At 42.3% G+C, this 15,613-nt stretch overlaps 1 protein-coding gene across 6 annotated transcripts in view; it reads right to left on the bottom strand.

The window, feature by feature from the left end:
- The window catches only part of LOC129779729 (A-kinase anchor protein 200-like), a 249,670-nt gene that overhangs the window by 7,783 nt on the left and 226,274 nt on the right, over nt 1–15,613 (bottom strand). For 5 of the 6 annotated variants that reach the window (XM_055787379.1, XM_055787377.1, XM_055787378.1 and 2 more), the window contains 2 exons: nt 11,433–13,829; nt 9,617–9,754 (listed from right to left, as the gene is read on the bottom strand). In XM_055787379.1, coding sequence (XP_055643354.1) covers nt 9,617–9,754; nt 11,433–13,829 — 2,535 coding nt within the window. The remainder of the gene's footprint in view (nt 1–9,616; nt 9,755–11,432; nt 13,830–15,613) is intronic. The other variant, XM_055787380.1, reaches the window with a different exon arrangement.

Here is a 15,613-nt window from a genome sequence, read left to right as displayed (position 1 = left end):
TCCATTCGAAAGGCGAATGAGAAAACCGAACGAGCCCACAGCGCTACGAACCAAACTTGGATGGTTCATGTTCGGCAACATATCGTCCAATGTGCAAGGCGGACACATCATGGTCATTCAGCAAGAAGATGAAATGAACAAGGCTTTGCAGAAATATTTCTCCACCGAAGACTTCGGCGTTAAGGTAGTCAAGAATCTACCAAAATCAGCTGAAGAAGAAAAGGCTGAACAAATTCTAAGAAGTACTATGAAATACAAGGATGGTAGATACGAAGTTGGACTTCTATGGAAAGATGAGGAAACGAAATTTCCAAATAGCTACAACAATGCAGCAAAGAGGCTGACAACGAGTGAGAGAACGTTAAAAAAAGACCCAGAGTTGAAAAAATGGGCAATAGAAACATTTGCGGATTACGAGAAGAAAGGCTACATCCGCAAACTGTCAGAGGAAGAAATTATGAAGCCGATATCAAGAGTGTATTATCTTCCACACTTTATTGTGCACAACAAAAACAAGTTGCCACCTAAGCCAAGGTTGGTTTTCGATGCGGCGGCAAAGATACAAGGTGTATCATTCAACACGGAACTGTTATCAGGGCCGGATGCTACTACGTCATTGTTCGGTGTTTTAGTAAGATTCCGAGAAGGAGCAATTGCTGTATGTGGAGACATCAAAGAGATGTTCCACCAAGTACGAATCCGAGCTGAAGATCAACACGCTCAGAGATTCTTATGGAGAGATTGTGATAGCAGTAAGAAACCTGATGTATACGTAATGCAGGTGATGACATTCGGATCAACCTGTTCACCGTCATGTGCACAAGCGGTTAAAAACCACAACGCAGAAAAATTCAGAAAATATTGTCCAGTGGCGACTGAAGCAATCATCAAGCAACACTACGTCGACGATTATTTGGATAGTTTCGAAGAGCTTGATAAGGCAGCAGAGATAGTACTACATGTTATGAAAATTCACGATCACGCGGGTTTCCACATCAGAAACTTTGTGTCAAACAGCAGAGAACTTCTGCAAGGTTTACCCTCGGAACGTGTACAAATTTCCGGAATCAAAATGTTCGAAGAAAAGGATTCAATGACAGAAAAGGTACTTGGTGTATATTGGAACACCACGTCTGACACACTCGGCTATCAAATCAAATTAGACAAGCTAGGAAGTGATGTTACACAAATGCTACGTTTACCAACAAAGAGAGAAGTACTAGCTTTCGTGATGAGTGTCTACGATCCACTTGGACTCATCTCAAATATAACTGTGCATGGAAGAATCCTCATGCAAAGGCTGCACATAGAAAATATAGATTGGGATGACGAAATTCCCGAGAAGTTGCAGTCAGACTGGCAACACTGGTTAGAAATTATTGAATCTGCTGATAGCGTAACGATACCAAGATACATCCTCGAAGAAAGAACAGGTGAAGTAGAACTACACACCTTTGTAGATGCTTCTGAGAAAGCATTTTGTGCATGTGTGTACGTAAGAAGTATATCTGGAAACACACCACACGTAAGACTTCTATCAGCAAAGTCTAGAGTAGCACCAGTCAAACCATTGAGCATACCACGCCTAGAGCTACAAGCGGCCGTGTTAGGAAGCCGATTAACCAAAACGATAATAGATGAAACGAGGTTGAAAATCGTCAGCAAAACATTTTGGAGTGATTCACAGACCGTATTGTCATGGATCAAGAGTCCAAAACGAAGAAGCGTATTTGTGATGCATCGAGTAGGTGAAATCCTGGAAGATAACAGGAAAAATGAATGGCGATGGGTGCCAACAGATGAAAATCCAGCCGATGAAGGCACAAAGGAAAAGCTAGGAAAATCACAATGGTTTGAGGGACCTGATTTCCTAAAGCTCTCAGAATCGTCATGGCCTTCCATTGAAGAGAAGGAAACAGACGAAGAGTTGAGAGAAACAGTGCTAGTTCACGAAGAACTAAGCAAACTTAGTTTCATCGATAAGTACAAGGAATACTCAGATTGGTGGAAATTGGTGAAGAACCTTTGTGTATTAAACAGGACAAAGGAAAGATTACGTCGTGGATATATTCCAGACATTGAGTACAAGGACTACCAAAGAGCTGAGAACGTGCTCTATAGAAAGATGCAATGGGAAGCATTTCCAACAGAGATGGAAACTTTATTCAATGGCGGAACAATATCGTCAGGACCATTGGTCAGTTACGCACCCTTCCTAGACGAGGCAGGGGTAATGAGAAGTGGAGGACGTTTGAAGAAAGCCATGTCAGTACCATGGACTACAAGAACGCCAATATTGCTCCCACAAAAGCATCCATATACATATTTGATCGTGAAAGCAACACACGAAAGATATTTCCACCACGGCGAAAACACCGTCATAGCAGCATTACGGCAGAAGTATTGGATACTGCATATAAGAACAGTATTAGCAAACGTCAAGAAGAATTGCAATAGGTGCAAAATACGACGTGCAACTCCGGTAGAGCCGATGATGGCAGATTTACCACATTTCCGCACAGAAGCGCATATACCTCCATTTACAAACTGCGGAGTAGATTACTTCGGACCTTTCGAAGTAGCGGTAAAGAGATCGCTCGAGAAGAGATGGGGCGTCATATTCACCTGTCTCTCAACAAGAGCAGTACATATTGAGATGGCAGAAAATCTCAGTACTGATGCGTTCATGGTCGTGTTAAGGAACTTCCAGAACCGAAGAGGAAAGGTCACCAGTATCTACAGCGACAACGGAACGAACTTCGTTGGAGCAGAGCGAGAGTTAAAGTCGCTAGTCAATGAAATCAACGAGAAGATGGGCAAAAATGAAGCAGCAAAAATGGAAATCCAGTGGAGATTCAACCCACCTTCAGCACCACATTTTGGAGGCGCTTGGGAGAGATTAATAAGAAACGTCAAAGTAGCACTAGCAGAGATCCTGAAAGTTTGGGGTAGGAGCAAGCCATCAGCAGCAACGTTGCAAGCTGCATTCATCCAAGCGGAATTTTTAGTCAACTCTCGACCGTTGACACACATACCAGTCTCCTGCATCGACGATGAAGTGTTGACGCCATTCCACGCGTTAATAGGAAGAGCAGGAGAGTATGCCCCACCGTATGCACCAACGACCAGTCAGTATGACACAGCGCAATGGAGACGCATTCAACATTATTCCAAGTTGTTTTGGAACCGATGGAAGAAGGAGTACTTACCAACTCTGTTAAAACGTAATAAAAATACGCAGAAAGTAGAACCGATCAAAGTCAACGACATCGTCTTAATCACGGACGACGACGCACCACCAGGAAAATGGCTTAAAGGACGAGTCATCGAAACGTTTGTGGCGAGCGACGGGCAAGTTCGCCAAGCAAAGATCCAAACCGCGAAAGGTGTCCTGAAACGACCGGCAGTTAAAATTGCAGTACTGGACATTATCAAGGGAAATGATCCAGCCATCAACTAATCAGGAAGAAGACGTCAGTGCTCGCTACCAGAGCACCAATATCCGAAAGATGCAGCCAACTGATGTAAGCTCGCGTCAGAGCTAAGATGTATGATCCATGGACTAAGCATTGAGGAGGACAAGCTGTCTAATATCCGAAAGTTGCAGTCAATGAAGATAACTCGTACCAGAGTCAATATGAAGGAAGTTTCCAAGGACCAAGCATTGAAGGGACATCCATTGGGATCAGGCGAATGCCGAAGAAGATAATAAAGTGATTTGAAACTTTGTTAGGTTATAAGGATCAATGTAAAATAAATTGAAACTTCTGAAATAATGTAACAACTCTATACATAAGATACAGATAGCATAGGGTCCGTTCCAGAATTTATAAATCTAGTTGATTTATCAGGGCCGGAATGTTACGGACCCAGTAAAATTGAAAATAATAAAAAGATAGGAGCGCTTCCAGGCGCAATGTAAATTTTGATATTGTAGCGCATTTGGCAATTATAGAGAAGAACAAATTTATTTGTAAACAGATTCAGGCGAGCATCTGTTTTGACTCAGCCTGGGTCTGTATGAGATAAGTGCAACAGGCGCAAATAAAAATCAATACCAGCGAAAAGGGACTGTTTCTCTTCCGTCTTTAGCTTCCAACAAGATTACCGTGCCAGATGTTTTTACATCCGAGCCTTATGAGTTTAGATAAGACCCAAGCGAGAGCACCGGGCCACCCAAGGGGTGCTAGTTTGATCAAGTGCGGCCCAGACCGGGAGCCAGACAAAAATAAATATTTAATGACGGCAATTAGCAAAGTTAGGTTTGTGCCTTATCGCATGAAATGTGCGAAGGGCCGAAAAAGGAAAAGGCGTGTAAACCACAGCGTTTATTTAGATTCCCATGTGGGAGTCAAAACCTAATTGCTAACCGCATGGTCTCGCGCCTTATCGCTTGAGAGCGAAGGACCGAAGACCAAATAGGACGCTAAACGCATGCGTTTAAGCGATAAGCGGCGTAAATTTATGACGCACGCAATTTAGGGCATATGTTTGTTTGGGACTCTACGCGGTGGCGTAGTGGAGGAAGAGAAACAGAAATTCTCACGCTGGTAGATTAGATTAGGACCGCACAGAACAGGCGGGAAAAATAATCAGGCATATGTTTTACGATAGGCGTAAACATGCGCGAAGCGCACTAATTTGTTTAGGACCCGTCCTCTTCGGCGCACCAGAGATAAGCGCGAATGACGGGAGAAGCATAGGGCCACAAACAAGTGGAAAAGGTTCCATGTGGTAAATACAGATAACCGATGTGTTTCGGCTATCTGAGTAGGAAACAGCTGGGAAAAATCCCACGCTGAGAAATTCGAGGGCAGATAACCACGTGGTTGGTTATCTGTGAGAATAGGAAAGGGAGATTGTTCTCTCCCTTAAAAATTGTATATATAGTCTAAGTCAGGACGGAATGCAGTCAGTCCAATTGTTGAGTCCATTTCAAAATTCAAATCAAACAGTTCAAATCAAACAGTTCAAATCAGAAGTCTAATTCGTTAGTTCAAAATCAAAGTTCGTAGTTCAAAGTTCAATTCGTGATCCGAAAATCCACCAAGCGTTGACAACCAGGCGTCACGCATCAGAATCCGGATACACCCAAGCGTTGGCAACCAGGCGCCACGCTATAAAAGGTATAACCAAAAGGAACAAATCCCAATCCGAAAAGCAGACCATTTGCTTCGCTTCACCGGACCGCACTGGAGCCGGAAGAGGTTGAAGTTTTGTGGCTGCCCTAGCCGGGATTTGTTCACGCAAAGGGGCTTAGCCCATAAGAGACCAACCAAGTCCAGGGAAATAGATCCCTGGCTTTAATAAATTTAAACCGTGATTCTCAGGCCTCAATTGCCGACATCTAGGGAAATAAGTTCCCTAGATTAATCACGAAGCGCTCGAGAGAGGACGAGCGAAAAGTCTTGCCTTCATAGCAAGCATCTAGGGAACTCCAGTTCCTTAGATTATAGTATGCCTCATTTGTATTCTTGTTTTCATACGAATCAAATACATCCATTCGAAAATTGAACAATTCGAATGAAATGCCTATTTTAGTTTTCGTGAGAATGCGTTTTTTCATCTGCCTACCAAATGTCACTTTTTTCTTGCGAATCCCGTTCGTTTGTTAAATCAGTATTCACGTTTTTCGGATAATTTGGACTCAAGTCGTATTTGTTCTACTAATATAAGATATGGTAAAATCTAATATAGAAAGAATTGAGTCTTTGAGAATTATGAAAATGAGTCCTGAAGATTATTACCACATTGCGGACCGCTCACGATTTTTCTCGTGTTTCGCGTTCCGTCTATTACGGATGGATAACGAAATAACCCGTGTTTTCTACACTTAATGATCAAATCCTTGGTCTGCCAAGAATCTAACAAGGCCTACCGATGGCTCGCCTCCGTCTCATCCACGCCGAAGGAAACGATATCATTCGTGGAATCCGAACAAATGAAGCGTATAAGTTTTCCCCAAAACGTGCGGTCCTTAATGAGTTAATATAACATTTCGTTTCATTTTTGGGATGCGATTTAATGACGGTCTCAGTAAGTCCTCGCATGATAATCGCTGCCATCTTCCTATTACACTGGATTCTTTTTTTACGTGATTTTTTTTGCGTGATTTTATTTTACGCGAGAGCGTGTGACGAGCGCGCGCCCGTGATGGGGCAAATCTTTTTTTTACGCGATTCTCTCGAAATTATTCGGTTTATTCAACGCGATTTACTCTAAATTACGCGTTTTGCGTTTTGTTAACTGGCCTATCTTCAACAGGACTTATTTTTAACAGGGCGTGCGTTAACTGGGCTGCAAATCAGTTATGTATCAATAATAGACGTCATTTTAAATTTGAAGCATTGCTTTTGTTGTTTTGCAGTCTAATTGGCGAGTAAAATTCGATAATTGTGTATTTTTTTTCCTGCCCAATAACCGAACGATCACTGTATGGGTGACACATGATTTAGGGGTGCCTCAAAACGCTCAAAGTTTTGATTTTTTGACCCTCGAACATTTCCCGAGGAGAGAGTACATGAAATCGGGGATTTGAAAAAAAAATATTTTGGTGCGAAATATCTTCAAGGTGTTATCTCGAAAAAAAAATTTGGCCGAAAATCGACCTTTTGGGACTTAGCTTAAGTGGCCAAAAAATCAAAACTTCGAGAGCGTTGGGGCACCTCTAAATCATGTCCGATTGAGCTGAAATTTTGCACACGTTAATTTTTTAGGGCGACGGCGCCAGTGGTTGTATGGTTAGCGTAACAGCCTCACAATCCGATCGGCCTGGGTTCAATCCCAGCTGGCGTCGTTGGGATTTTCTGAGGCGAAAAATCTCTGGTTACGTCTTCCTTCGGAGCGGAAGTAAAAGAAGTTGGCCCGGCTCATGAGTTGTTGAGTCTGATAGGTAGGAACAGGTGGAGTCGCCTCCCTGATGTCGGTGATTGGCACTAAAGTGGCGGAAATAGGCCGACGAAAAATAAGCGAAGATAAAAAAAAAAAAAAAAAAATTTTTTAGGGCATTAAACAAATAATATATGGTCGGTTCTTTAAGTTCGATTATTTTTTTCCACACCTTCATTGCCACCCTACCTCATAACAGTTCTGCAGTGTATAATCCAAATGTGGACTGTGAACACCCGAATAATAGGAATATTCTTACGCCGAAAAAGGTGGCATGTGTTGTGTATCAATAGAATTGGAATACTTTTACGCCTAAATGGCTACCGTGTACTATACAACATGAGATAAAAATGAACACGAATGTATTCGGCACTGTTACAGCTGAATTGCCAAATGAGCCCAATAAAATAAACAGATGGGATAAAAAAAAACAATATAAACGGCCATCGTTTGGCCGGATTTGGCACTAGAGTAAGAATGCGCGACCGTGGTATCGCAATAACGTTGGATATCTGTCCTATGCCCCACAATGTGTCATGCTACCTACCATTCACGAATATAAAACAGAAAAGGAGTGGATGATGATTCAGATACTTGAACAGAATGGGTATTCACATTTGTTGCAGCAAGAACGAAGCCGGTTGATTGCATATCCGAGCTCAACCTAATAACGAATAGCACGACTAATTACTGCATACAGTTTTGAACAGCGAAACTAATCTCTTTCTCGCCATTGTGAATCACCGCTGCACAGACGAGCACAAAGCGATGAATGATACATGAAGAATTACAAACGTCATCATTTGACACTTGCGAGGATAGAATGAGAGAAGAACTAAAACGAGACAGGTTTTGTTACTCACTAGATCGGTGTTGCTAGTAAAGGCGCAATTCCATCCGGTCGACTTGATACATGCTACAAGTCAATGTTAACAACAAAGGGTATGACACTTGGGCAATTTTTCATTTCGTTTTCCACCTCAGCCACTGAAAAGCTGTATACAATCGCCAGCTGCTTCAAAATATCTCTTATGATGTTATTGTTTTTATAATCAATAATTTTGCTGTTTCATTTTTCTGGTGAATCATGATAGTCGTCAATAAATGACGTAGTTACTCCAATATTGTCGTAGATGTCGGCCGATAACTAGGCCAACAATGCTCGACAAGACCAATTATGTCGAAAAATGATGCACTGCAATAAGTAGCAACCATTGACTTGACCATCACTTCGCGGTGTACATGAGTGTCGCAAGCAGGATACAGTTGTCGGTGGCTCTATTGCCTGACACGCGAAAATCAATGTGATTTGCAACATTATAACGCAAATAAAATTGATTTTTACTGGTGATTTCTAGCAAGCAGCACACTATCAAGGACAGTAATGGAATTATTCGTTGTATTCGTTCGCGTTTATTTATCTTAAAAATATTTTCGGCGCTAACGAGATATAATTGATTCCGCTCTGAACAGCATTGGGAAAAGGAGACGAACCAAAAAGTGAGTAGGAAATAGTAGAAAAAGGATAGCAGCAATAAAAATAAAACATATTTCGACTACCCTTCCCTGAGTATATAGCTAGCTGTTCGTTCACTTAGGTAACATTCACTGACATATTTAGATCGGGTTTAGTCATGGTAACAGAGTATGAATCATTCGCTTTGCGTAGTCCGTATGATTCTGCTGTTCCAAGAAGAATGGGGGGATTCTCTTCTATTCTATTTATTCAGTTTTAATGGGTAACTTGAGTCTTTTGTCTATTTAAATGTTACACTGATTTAAGTGCAAAATGGCGCTTCGTTTTTTGTAAGTTCAGCGAGAAAATATTAACTGAAAAGCAATCGTAAAACCCTAAATTTCAATTAATTCAGAAACATACAAACATATCAAAATAACATATGTTTCGACAAATCCGAAAAAAATAGAACTTCAAAGGCTATCCGTCATTTATTGGGCTATATTATGTAATTCGAATCGAGAGTTCGATTTGGTCCTTGTCACTATCCCACCGAGCGAAATTTCGTATAACATAAATAGATGAAGTCTACTCGAAGCGATGCTCTGGCTCGATTTTTTTCGTGTTGCGAATTACACATTTTGAAACGTTCCTGAAATGTTCCCCAAAGCTAAATATTAGGGATGCCAAGCAAACCAAACAGCATGGAAAACTATGACAGTTGCGTCGATACTCTTGTCCGACTCTTTATCTGTGATTTTATCGTTAAATCGGAACTTTAATTACAAACCAATCACATGAATAATAAAATCGGCCAAAATAGGTTTGATTGTAAGAAATTCGCAACACATAACGTTCGAATGGTTAGCATCACGGGGGAATTTTTCGTCAATAAAATTTCCTCCGTGCACTTACACTGTGGGTCACGCATATTCTAGAGCTCGCCACTCAATCTCAACTAAGTACTAATGGAAATGACGCAAGTAATACTAGGTTGAGACGACGAAGTTTCTCGAGGAACATTAGTGCCATTTAAGAAGAAGAACGTTCGAGTAAGAGCATAGATTATTCTTTTCTTTCTTTCTTTGTTTTTAAGAGGCTTTAAACTTTGCAGTTCATTCGCCTCTATGGGCATAGATTCGATCAGATGTTTTTGATGATATGGATGGAATCGAAAGCTCAATTTTATTTACCCAATATTTTCCTTGAATCTCCTGTCATAAATACCCCATAAGTACCCTCCCAGCGGAGCCGATTCCCAACAACACTTACCTCCTTCTTCTTGTGTTCTGCGTCTCCGTTCAAGCTCTCGGTGGCGGAGGTCTCGTGCACACCGTTCTGACCGTTCTCAACCGCTCCGTTTTCGGTCGTTCCATTCTCAGTGCTGCCATTCTCGACGGTGCCGTTCTGCTGTAGTGGTTGGGTGTCGGTTTTGTGATTGTTTTTTTTTTGTCGTGTAAAAGTAGAGATCGGAAAAGGGAAGATAGAGAACGAGAAAACAACAGTAGTGAGGTGATGCTGTGCTAGTGCAGTATTATTTACATGGGAGAGGTGGGGTGTGAGACACAGAGATCTCACGCACTTCTCCCACAGATGATGATAAATGCTCAAATAAAACATTAACGCAAAAATGTATGATTGTTATGAACAATGTAGCTCTAGTAGAATGGATCACGCACTACTATACAAGAAACCAGCATTAGGGGATTATGTGTTTGGTTAAAAATAGTATTCCGTAACCAATTGATTATTTTGGAGGTGATTCAGAATGCCCAGGTGAGAGAGGAAGGTTAATATAGTGATGAATTTTGGTTTAAATAGGATGGGTCCGTTCAGTTGTGGTAGTATATATAGTTCACTTCAACAATTAATACTAACGGGGGTTACGCCAAATATATTTTAGCATTTCGGGGTTTCGAGGTATAGTTATTTTGTGTAGGGATTTTAGGATAGCACAACATTGTGAAAAGGTGTACAACGACACAGCACAAATTGGGTTGTTATAGGAATGGAATATTATTTCAACTAGGTTATTTTAGGATCGTCCGCCGGAGGTTTTAGCCTAAGGAACACAAACATTGCTCGACACAACTAGAATTCACAGCAATTCATTTACAAAGGGGAAAAACGACCAAAATAATGTATCACAAAAGGCAGCATCATGTCGATTGATGTTTTCCGTGTGACTCGTTCGATCTCCAATCGACGTTGTTTCGATCAGCTATTCTATCTTATAGACGAGAACTGCAGGGTTAGGAACTCAACCACACGAATTAGATGAACACAACGCACTCTCTACTAATTTTTATCGATAAAAATAGTCTGATGCACTATTTGCATAAACACTCAAAAAGTGTATGCGTTGATGATGGAATTTTTTGTTCGATACGTCATCAAACAATGTTTGCATAGCTCGCATTCCCATTCGATGAATAAAAAAACAATGATATAATGAAAAACCAAATCATACACAAACACCATCGTAAAATTTACACAAAAGTATATAGAGTATGTGAACGGAGTGTCATTACATGTTTACAATCGCCCGAACAATCTATATACCAGTGCATAAACTTAGGCAAAAGGCATTAACCATAAATAACGCAACCTTCCAAGTGAAGAAGTCAACAAAATAATATACAATCGTTCAGTGGAACTTTTTGCTTGGAGCTTTAGTGGTGCAATATCATTACAAGAAAAAAAAACCATTAACAGAAGACCCTTAACACTCTCGCATTACATTTTCCAAAACATCACCCAATCAAAATCCGTTGAATGTAACGTACAACCAAAGGTAAGAAACAAAAAAGAGTAAATGGAAGGAAACAAAAATCAGAACGATGTGTTCTTGGGCCTATAATTGGGCAAATGTACAAAACGAAACAAAAAAAAAAGATATGGCACGGTTTAAAATACGCAATTGTTATCAGACTAAACAAACACTAGTAAAACACAACTCCAAAGAATGTGAGAAAGAGACGAGCAAAGAGTTTGTAATAACTTGTGACTGGCTAATTGATTTGAGAGGGGGGGGGGGGGGGGGGGTACTGATTTTGATTTGGTTTGGTTGCTAATGAATGTTATTCACCTTTTTGACGACGATCTCGGTCGCATCTGCGGGCTGAGCCGGTGCCGACACTTCCTCTCGCTCTTTCTGTTCAACGATCTGTTCCTCTTTCTTGCTGAGTCCTGCTACCGCCGACAACACATCCTGCACCGACACAGCCGACAGTGTTATTTCCTCAACTTCCACCGTCTGTTCGGGAACGATCACTTCCGTCACTTTGGCTACGGTTTCCTCATTTGCTACCTCTACCGATTTATCTTCTGCTACCGCCACTGATGCTGGTGCATCATCCAGCAGAAGTTTCTCCTGTTCGGTGACAGCGACTGGTGCGGCGGACTCTGGTGGAGTGGGAAGAGCGGATGTTTCGGAAACGGGTGCAGCGGGAAGACACTGTTCGGTAGTTTCTATCGAGGTCAGTGTGGTGGTGGGGGATTCTGGCGGAGGAGGTAAGCTCATGGCGTCGCTTTGGGACAGTGTGGGCGGTGATGGAAGCGAATCCAGAGAATTCTGTGGGAGTGGAGAGGAAATGTCGACCGAGAGATTCTGTTCATCGGCTGCATCTTCGGGGGCAGCAGCAGCGATTGTTGGCAGCGGCGAAGGAAGCGAGTCTGGCACCGGTTCGTCGTCGGTGGCTGGCGGTGGCGGTGGTGGTGGAAGATCATCGATCGTGTTGCTAATTTCATCGGCCTCCGAAATGGGTTCGGGTTCGGTGACATTTTCTTGTGCTTGTGCCTCAACTTTCAGTTCTTCAGTAACGACTGGTGTGACGCTTGGTTCCGGGACAGTTGTTTCCGTAACAAGTTCTTCTTTTTCAGCTGGGATTGGCTCAACCGGTTGCGCTTGGACCACCTCGGGTGCCGGCTCCACCTTTTTTGGCTCTTCAGCGATAGCCACAGTTTCATTTTCTACCTTGTCGACAGCCTTGTCTAGAATTTGATCCACCACCTCGGAAATTGCTTCTTTTAGTTCGGTCGCGACCTCGACTGGAGCATTTGGGATGGCTTCTATGCACTCTACAGTCTTCTTCTCGATAGCTTCTTCGACAACGGTAGCGGCGGCTTCATCAGCAGCAGTTGGTTTTTCGTTCTCCAGAACTGTAACGACGGCGGCTTCACTTGGCTTCTCTTCCTCCGCCACAACTGGAACCGAGGCGGCTTCAACAGGCTTGGTTTCCTCCGCAACAGTAGGTTTCTCTTCTACGATATCAGATTTGGTTTCTGGTTCAGCGTTCGAGGAAGTGGGGGCAGTTTCAATTGGTTCTTGCTCAATTGCTTTCTGTTCGACTTCCTGAGCTACTATAGCCTCAACTGGCTTTTTCTCTTCAACATCGCTTGGTTTAGCTTCCTCGGCTGTAACGGCAGCGGCAACAACTACTGCCTCAACTGGGGATGGAACTTTTTCAATTGGTTCCTTAAATTGGGCCGGTTGTTCTATGTTCTCGTCAGATTTAGTTTCACCTTCGCTCACTGGGGCAGGAATACTTTCAACTGGTTTCTGTTCCGCCTTTTCAATAACTGGTTCCTCGACCGGGGCTGGCGATTCCGAAGCAGCGATTTGTGATTCTGCTGGCTGGTCCTGTACAACAACGGGCTCAACTGGACTAACAACCTGCTCTTCTGTCTTTTGTTCTTCTACCACAACAACTTGTTCCTGCTTGATCTCTCCTTCCGGCAGAGAAGACGGTTGTGGGATCGAATTGAGGGAATCGGGTTCGGGCTCGGCAAGGCCCTGGGACATGGAAGCTTCTGCGAATACCATCACCTGGGAGGGAGGAGGAATGGAGGGCAGAGGAGGTGGAGGCGTGCTATCACCATTTTCGACAACAACCGGACCAGCGGAAGCGGGGACACCAACGATTTCAGCCACTTCCTGAGCAGCCTCTGTCGCCGGTTCCGCCTCCACGGCCGGTTTGTCACTCTCTAGGGTTACTGGTTTCTCTTGCTCAACAACAATAGTATCGGATTTAGCTTCAGTTTCAACAGCGGGAGTCTCCTCCGCTGCTGACGGCACAGCAGCCGACTGATCTTCGTTTGCTTTGTTTACCTCAACTACGACAACCGATTCAACGACGGCCGCCGGCGGTGGTGACGGTTCGGCTTCCTTCTCTGGCGCTTCGGGAGCTGGTTCCGGTTCAGAAGCAGCAGTGGCGGCGGCGGCTGGTTTCTCCTCTTCCTTCTCTTCCGGTTTGCCATTGGTGGCGGCAGGAGCAGGCTCGGCAGGGGTTGTTTCGGCGGCCGGTGTGGTGGCCTCCGCCTTGGCAGGAGGAGCAGTTTCTTGGGCAGGCGAGGCGACGGCGGCTTCAATGGTGGGTTCCTCGACGGTTTCTTCTTTCACAGAGGCCACTTCCGCTTCAGTTTTCGTCTCGGTGGTCGATTCCGGTGAGGCGGCCACTGCAGCAGCGGCGGCATCTTCAGTTGGCTGCAAATTTGACAGGAAAAATAAGGCGTCATTAGAAGATAATGTGTCTAGAGTAGGGGTTAAATATGAGCCAAATTAGTCATTCGCTCAGAAAAATAACACACAAGTTTCGCGCTCGGGTGGAGGATGTTGGCGAAAGCAAGTCTTTTTTCTCAATTATAGGACATTTTTATTCCGCCCACTCGTGGTGAGTAATGTATGTGTGGACCCTCTCTTTCTATAAGCTAAAGGGGGTGTTTTCACACATCGAGGCAAATTGATCGAGAAAACCTGCCAGAGAGCAAGGAAGCAAGAAGAAAGTCACTCGAGTGAATGAGTGGACCCATCTACGGGAACGAGGTTGGATGAATTATAGCACCGTCCATTCGGAGCCGTACGTAGATCCAGGGTTGCCAACACTTTTAAATAAAAAGTGGAAGATTGCTCTTAAAGAAAAAAAAACAGGAACCTGGATCCTGGAAAACCGTTTATTCCCATGCTTGAGAAATAGATTTTTCTTCGAAGCTTCGTATAATATATATATATATATATATATATATATATGTAGTTCATAAAATGGCGATATCGTTTGAGCCGATCAAAATGACGTTTCTAACCATTCGATCATTACTGTGAAATAATATTTAAGGATCTTTCCTTATAGAATAAAAAAATACGGTTTTATTTGGATGAAACTTGAAAAATCTTGCATTTACCGCTTCATGTACTGGAAAGAAGATCGTCGCAAAACCACTCGACAATCTTAATATTCAGGATATAGACACCGTTTCGGGTTATAGATCACTGCGTCGAACCAAACCTCAATCATATGTTCTTTTCCTTCTAACGCGAATTTTGACATTTTTGTAGCGTTTATTTTGACCATCTTCGTTGCTATCTTTTTTGCACTCACGAAGAATATAGAATAAAAGAAATAAAAAAATCATTGCACGGCGCCTAACGTTACCTTCAGTTTGTGACGGTTTTGCGTAGTTCGTTTCAGCTCCCACCCTACAAGCATTAAATCGTATGAAAAGCCATAATTGAAGGCGATATACATAAATCCATGACACATTTGGATGATATATTATGCATATAACTAGTATATACACGCAAAAGTGGAGGTGATATACGTATATGCTATTATTCATACGCATATAAAGCCGTATATAACGATATACGATGCCTTTTACACTGATATGCGAATTGACTCGACAAGTCTTAATAAAATAAATAGAATGTGCGTATATAATAATAGGATAATAGGGTGATCGTTATACCGATATAAGACTTAATCTAATGATATGGAAAATCGCTATTCGTACATATTACATCGTACATCCTATTCATTTTCTATAACCTTGTCCGATCAAATCGCATATCAGTGTAACAATCATCGTAGTATCATTATATACGGTTTTATATTTTTATATCTATATGAAAATCTCGTGTTACTGTGTTTGGGGTCGAACTCATCTGAAACGGCTCGATCGATGTTGATGCAATTTTCCACAAAAAACTTGGTAGGTATAAGAATAAGTCGTAAACTATTTATGATACCGCTAGTGTATCGATTACCATATATATTCAATATCGAATAGAGTGGCCCTGTGCAAAAAAAATTGAACAATTTTAAAAAAATTGACTTCGTATCATACGTATAACTTCAAATTTTAACCTCCATCAGTTATTTTTGATGGCAATTTTGGTATGTTTGTATGAACAATATTCAAAACATTTAACCGTCTTTCGTTTTTCAGAAAGCACAAATTTATTTACATTGTAAAATGACAGATGGCGCTACG

This window comes from Toxorhynchites rutilus, chromosome 3, assembly GCF_029784135.1.
Source record: "Toxorhynchites rutilus septentrionalis strain SRP chromosome 3, ASM2978413v1, whole genome shotgun sequence".
NCBI lineage: Eukaryota > Metazoa > Arthropoda > Insecta > Diptera > Culicidae > Toxorhynchites > Toxorhynchites rutilus.
This window is presented reverse-complemented; position numbering and strand designations above follow the sequence as displayed.